Below are 6,843 nucleotides of genomic sequence, written 5' to 3' on the forward strand. Positions count from 1 at the left end.
AGGGGGAATTTAATGTCAAGGGATGACTCTTGGGTTTGTTTCTTTAAATATGGGGTAACGATGATTCCATTAACTGAGAATGGGAAGACAGGATGAGGGCCACATTTGGTGATAGTGTTGGAAAAGACTGAATTGGATCTGTACATTCTGAGTTTCATGAGTCTTTGAGATGTTTGAGGGAAATCTCAGGTGTTTGGAATGTGGCAACATCAAGAGCAATAAGAGAAAGGAAATTAATATGACCTAAAAACTGCTCAGGGGCAGTGTGTCATGTCTCCCTCGCAGTGCACTCTATTGACACAAAGTATGCTTCTAATTGTTATACCTGGTGTGTCTGGGTTATTCCCTGATTAGCTCACAATGCCCAGTAGAACAGCTTCACCTCTGTCCTACAGGGACTCCATTGGTAACTTTCACCGAGGGAATTCCAAAGACTTATTCTTCTTTTTCACGAATAGATTTGAAAAAGAGTACAAATAAACATGTCCCCACAGTTGGGGTTTCCAAGGGAAATCTTGGCACACGTCACTGCTTCATTCTGCATCTTCCACTTTTCTTCATTTAAAGGTTTCAAGAGGAAGTACAGCCATGGACATGAAAGCAGCCAGCAGCTTCGTCAGTTTGGTAATTCATAAAGATGATTGGCTCCCCAGCAATGTAAAGTATGGTAGAGGGAAATTTACATTTTTTTTCTTTTTTTTTTTCTTTGGAAACCCACCATCTTTCCTTCAAGAAACCCATCATTTATCAGTCTCCCAAAGACTGAAAAAAACTGAGTGAGGGCACTAGGATCTAATTTTCATTATTTGTAGTTTTTCAATTTGCTTATTTGATAATGAAATATCTGGGTCAGAAATGAAAATCCTGGTAACCCTACGAGATTTTCTGTTTCTCTTCAGGATAGACAATTCTGGATGCTTTTCATAAGTACTAAATGTTTGACTGTTGAAGAGACATATATAAGATTCCTTTTTAATAGTAAACGAGATAATAGAAAAATGAGACAAATGGAAAAATAATGATGGTGACTCAAAATTTTCAGAGGTTATTTTATACTATAGAAAATTTTCCTTGTCAGGCTAAAGACAGAACTAAATTATGGTGCTTAAACTTCCTTAATTTGTTCATGGAATCATGAAAAGATGACTAAAGTCCCCACTGATAATATTCTTCAGCCTCTTAATTCCAAATAGGTATATGTGTATATATGTGTGTGTGTGTATTCCTATACACACACACACACACACACATAGTGTATATCTATAGCTATATATATCCATACACACACACACACACACACAAATATATATAATATAGAGATAGGTAGATAGATAGATAGACATGGAAAAGATCCAAGCACTTAATAGACGTTGACCTAATTAGGAAAATAAGGTATCAATTATGGGTTTATAGTTGTCAAGAAAGCAGGGTAGGGTCACTCAGGACAAAACCTCTACCCTGGAAATTAAATGACTTGCCATCAATGTCCATTAAGGTCAATTTTTAGAGGAAATATTTCAGTCTTCTTGATGCTTGTTGTGTTTCCAGGGCTCCTCATGGGTATATACTTTAAAAGATAAATTTTTAAAGATAATTTTTTCTTGTTCTATTCTCAAAGAATATGGAAAATAACTCACCATTCTCCCTAATCCTGAACCAGTAAGAAAAATATTGCCTATGGACCTGTTTTAAAGTTAAAGAATACAATTTTGGTAAATAGGTAAAATTTTTGTGTTTTAATCAGCAAGAAGTATATGTATAAAATTGTGTTATTCATTTTATTTTGAGAAACAATGAATTTACACATCAAATTATAGGCAGATTTTTTTCTTCTAGGTGATCTAAGAGTCTGTGTATTCACTTCTAAATATCTTGGGATCTCTTCTTTTGGATTTACTTTTAGGCAAAATTTTTAGGTCATAGAACAAAATCAAACAAATTATTTAAAGGCCACATCAAATATTCCATATGTAATGTTGGTAAAAATTATAAAATATTTACTAACATATCAAAAAGAAAGGCACCTGAACATGAGAAAATCTATTTAAAAAAGCTTATCGTGCTGGTATACCTAACTCTATTCATTTACAAAAAACCTTTTGAGTAAGAGAGAACGAGAGAGAGAAATCACTCTCAATGGATGAATTCAAATATGGCCAAAAATATCCAAAAGCATATGCTACATAATCCAATATTTTTTCTCTATTTTACAATACAGAAAATCTGTAAAATAAAATTTACTTATGATTTATTCTATTCTACTAAATGCAATAATAGTATTATTATTCCTGTTTCCTTTTCTCTTCTTCACTATCAAAACTCTTATGACTATCCTTAAATATATATCTTTGACCGTATATGAATATTTATAATTGTATAAATAGGATGACATTGTATATTGTGTCTTTATCACAAAAACTGTTTTGGAGGTACTGTTTAATTCTCCCTCCTCTTTATTACTCTCCTATCACCTACAGCAGACAATAAATATTAACAAGCTAGGGTCTATCATTTCACACAGTCTTTATGTTCATATGGTTATATGCAAATGTATATATGTGCATGTATTCATAGATATACAGAGTGAGAATTTTAAGATTTTAGTGCCTGTTTGTTTAATGGGATAATATTAAAAACATTTCTATGCATCTTAGTTTTCTCACATTCCTAACAATTGTGGAAATTTCTTTGAGAAAAATGGTAGAGCAATAACATTTTAAATGACTGCCATAATATTGATTAGTATGATTATACCAGGATTTGTTCAACCATTGCTTTATCCTGTTGGTTTACATATTATTTCCAGTGTTTTGCCACCATGAACAATGCTGCAGTAGACTTCTCTCCCTATGAAATGATATGCTATTGCTATAGAATGGATTGAAGGCATGGATCACTGAGTTGAAAAGTATGTGTATTTTTATTTTTAAAAAATATTGGCAAATTGTTTTTCAAAGTCTTAATAATTTACATTTTTACCAGTAAGTGTGAGAATGACCATTTCCAAATTCTGACAACCAGTAGATTTTGCTAATCTGAGGAATGAAAAATAATGTCTTATTTTATTTGCACATCTTGAGTACTGGGGAAGGTGAGCATCTTTTCCCACATTTATTGAATGTGTTGATATATTCTTCTGTGACTTGCTCTTTCAATTCCATTTTTATTTTTCCATTGAATTACTTGATTTTCTTACCAATTAGTAATATTTCTTTGCACCTGATAGATACTAATATTTTACCTATTATATTAATTATACATATTCTTCCAAAGTTTTAGTCATCTTTTACCTTGTGAAAGATTTGATACATACTCTATTTTCATGAATTTAAACATTAGATTAAATATATCTATATCTTTCTTTATTATGGCTTTCTTATATTAGTCAAAGTTTTTTTTTCATTTTATTTATTTATTTGACTGAGAGAGAGAGAGAGAAAGAGAGAGAGGGAAAATACGAGCCGGGGAAGCAGCAGGCAGAGGGTAAGGGAGAAGCAGCCTCCTGGCCAAGGAAGTAGTCTCATGTGGGGCTTGATCCCAATACCCTGGGATTATGACTTGAGTGGAAGGCAGATGCTTAACTGACTGAGCCACCCAGGCACCCCTAGTCAAAGATTTTTGTTATATATTTAAATTATATTTATTTCATGAATTTTCTTAGAATGTTTAAATTGTTTTTTTTATTTTTTACTTTTAAGTCCTTGATCCAGCAGCAATTTTAGATTTTATTTATTTTTATTTTTAAAAAGATTTTATTTATTTTTAGAGAGAGAGAGCGAGAGCAGGGAGACAGGCAGAGGTGGAGAGAGAATCTCAAGCTGACTCCATGCTAAGCATGGAGCCTGAAGTAGAGCTCTATCTCAGGACCTTGAGATCATGACCTGAACTGAAATCAAGAGTTGGACGCTTAACCAGCTGAGCCACCCAGACACCCTGATCCAGCTGCAATTTTAATACAAGCATAGAAAAGGAAGCCATTCTTACTTTTTTTCCCAGATAGGCAAGTATAGTCACAATATTTATTGACTAAATCAACATTGTCAATTGAAAAATCATCCATGTACTATGTTAAATTCCAATAAATATATTTGAATCAATCTTTGGAATCTTTATTTGGTTTTACTATTATATTTTCCTATTTCCATGTCACATTACATTCTATTAAATGGCTTTATGTTTTAACACCACTGCATACTTGACTTTCATACAGTTCATATTTTCCTTGTCTCTTCAAAATACTTTTATAAGAATTTTATGCTTATGCTATCACATTAAAACGCAATTAGGGTTCTAACTAAAAATTAATTGAATTCTACTGACATATTTACAATACTAAGTATTCTAATCTGAGAACATATTTTGGCTGTCTATTTCTTTAGAAATTGTATAATATTCTTTGTTAAGTTTTTACAATTTTATTCACATAGGTCTCACATATTTTAAAAATATTTCAATGTATTTTAAAGTGTATGGCTATTATAATTGATATAGTTCCCTCTTATTTCTCTTTCTTGTTTGCAAAGGATAAAAATCTAGTAATTCTTTTTGTATCCAGCCTTCATCTGGTACTTATTAAAGTCATAATGTTATTTAATTATAACAATATAACATTAGAAAAAATATGAATTTATTTCCTACAATTATTATGACATTTCCTTATATCTTTATTATATTACTTTCATATCTCAGATGTATTGCAGTTTCTAAAAAAATACCATACAATAATGGTCAGAGTAAGCATTTCAATCTGTTCTTAATTTGAGGGAGATGCTGTACCATTTAGAATGTATGCTATTGGTTTTGATAACTAATCTTTAGCATATTTAGTTTTTAAAATTTTTTTGTTTTTTTACAGAGAGAGCTCACATACACACATGAGTTGGGGGGAGGTGCAGAGGGAGAGAGAGAGAAAGAGAATCCTAAGCAGGCTCCATGTCCAGCACAGAGCCCCATGGGGGGCTTGATCTCCCAACCCTGAGATCATGACCTGAGCCGGAATCAAGAGTTGGACACTTAACCAACTGAGCCACCCAGGTGCCCCTAGCATATTTTTAAAAATTCTATTTCTATTTTTAAAGATTTTAAATTAGAGGATGATTATTAAATTACAATCAATTTTTTCCAAATAAAAAAATAAGCCCACTTCTCTTATACAGTAATGAATTCCACATATATATGGAATATACATATATTCCCCCTAATTTTTAGGAACAGTTGCCCAAATACATACTGTTTGTAAAAATACTCAAGTGTAAAATTAAACATTCTGATTAAAGGGATATATAAAAAAAGAAGATACATTTATTTTCAAATAAAATGTGATTATTTTCATGGTATTTTATGACTGTGTTCTTCACTTATTCTTTCATTTCAGTGATCAGCTTCAGTGAATCTGATGGAAACAAAACGCAGGTGACTGAGTTTGTTCTCACAGGACTTACAGATCATCCAGGGCTGCAGGTCCCCCTGTTCCTGGTGTTCTTGGTCATCTACCTCACCACTATGGTGGGCAACCTCGGACTGATTTTTCTCATCTGGAAGGACCCCCATCTTCACACCCCCATGTACTTACTCCTTGGCAGTTTGGCCCTTGCAGATGCTTGTTCCTCATCCTCTGTGACTCCCAGGATGCTAATGAATTTTTTGTCTAACAATCATATGACATCCCTGGTTGAATGCATCACTCAATTTTATATTTTTGCTTCCAGTGCAAACACAGAATGTTTCCTCCTGGTAGTGATGGCCTATGACCGTTATGTAGCCATATGTAACCCCTTGCTTTATCCAGTGGTGATGTCCAATACATTCTGCATTCAGTTATTAAGTGTTTCATATATTATTGGGTTTCTTCATCCTATGCTGCATGTTAGTTTGTTATTTAGATTAACTTTCTGCAAGTCCAATGTAATACATTATTTCTACTGTGAAATTTTACAACTGTTTAAGATTTCCTGTACTGACCCTAGAGTTAATATGCTCCTGATTTTTATATTTTCAGTCTTTATACAATCTTTCACTTTTATGACAATTATCATCTCTTACTCCTATGTCCTCTTCACCATTCTGAAAAAGAAGTCTGAAAAGGGCAGGAGCAAAGCCTTCTCCACGTGCAGCGCCCACCTGCTCTCTGTCTCTTTGTTCTATGGCACTCTCTTCTTCATGTATGTGTGTCCTGGGTCTGGACGAGCTGAAAATCAAGATAAAATGTATTCTGTATTTTATACAATAATAATTCCCCTGCTAAATCCTTTTATTTACAGTCTGAGAAACCAAGAGGTGATAGGTGCCTTGAGGAGAATAATAAATACATAACTAGTTCTTTTTTTTAAAGATTTTATTTATTTATTCATGAGAGACAGAAAGAGAGAGAGAGGCAGAGGGAGAAGCAGGCTCCCCGCTGAGCAGGGAGCCCGATGTGGGACTTGATCCCAGGACCCTGGGATCATGACCTGAGGCAAAGGCAGACGCTTAACGACTGAGCCACCCAGGAGCCCAATACATAAATAGTTCTTAAGACAAATTTTAAACTTGCTTTTTCCAAACTCTGCAAAACACAAGGGATCTGAAGTTATGCAAATTAGCCCTGGCTTAATAGTTTTAGTAGAAGGCAATGACTACGGCAGTCTCTGAGTGCTGTGTGATGAAAGTCAACTTCAGGGGATATTTGTTTCAGTGGAAGATGATCTTAATATCACAGAAAACTGAATTCTTTATGAAAAACAGAACATCTTTTTAAAATTAAGTATTTAGAATTTGTGCTTTTTTACTCTTTGTAAATTTCCTCTAAATTAGATATAATAGTTTAAAATTTTATTGTGGCAGACATTTGCATGTTTCTTTGTT

The 6,843-nt window shown here is 33.3% G+C and overlaps 1 protein-coding gene across 1 annotated transcript; it reads left to right on the forward strand.

Annotated features, from left to right (window-relative positions):
* The first annotated feature begins 360 nt into the window (after window positions 1-360).
* On the forward strand, window positions 361-6,312 carry LOC116633647 (olfactory receptor 5AC1-like). The gene is made up of 3 exons (XM_032406229.1): window positions 361-406; window positions 568-624; window positions 5,375-6,312. The coding sequence occupies exons 1-3, from the start codon at window positions 361-363 to the stop codon at window positions 6,310-6,312; spliced, it is 1,041 nt and encodes a 346-aa protein (XP_032262120.1).
* The last annotated feature ends 531 nt before the right edge of the window (window positions 6,313-6,843 follow it).

This window comes from Phoca vitulina, unplaced genomic scaffold (genome assembly GCF_004348235.1).
Source record: "Phoca vitulina isolate PV1807 unplaced genomic scaffold, GSC_HSeal_1.0 scaffold8, whole genome shotgun sequence".
Taxonomy (NCBI): Eukaryota; Metazoa; Chordata; class Mammalia; order Carnivora; family Phocidae; genus Phoca; species Phoca vitulina.

Excerpts from the sequence above, each read along its gene's own strand:
- LOC116633647 (XM_032406229.1), top strand. The coding sequence starts at position 361 with ATGCCCAGTAGAACAGCTTCACCTCTGTCCTACAGGGACTCCATTG. Across the intron at positions 407-567 it reads GTCCTACAGGGACTCCATTG|GTTTCAAGAGGAAGTACAGC; the intron begins GTAACTTTCACC and ends CTTCATTTAAAG. Across the intron at positions 625-5,374 it reads CCAGCAGCTTCGTCAGTTTG|TGATCAGCTTCAGTGAATCT; the intron begins GTAATTCATAAA and ends CTTTCATTTCAG.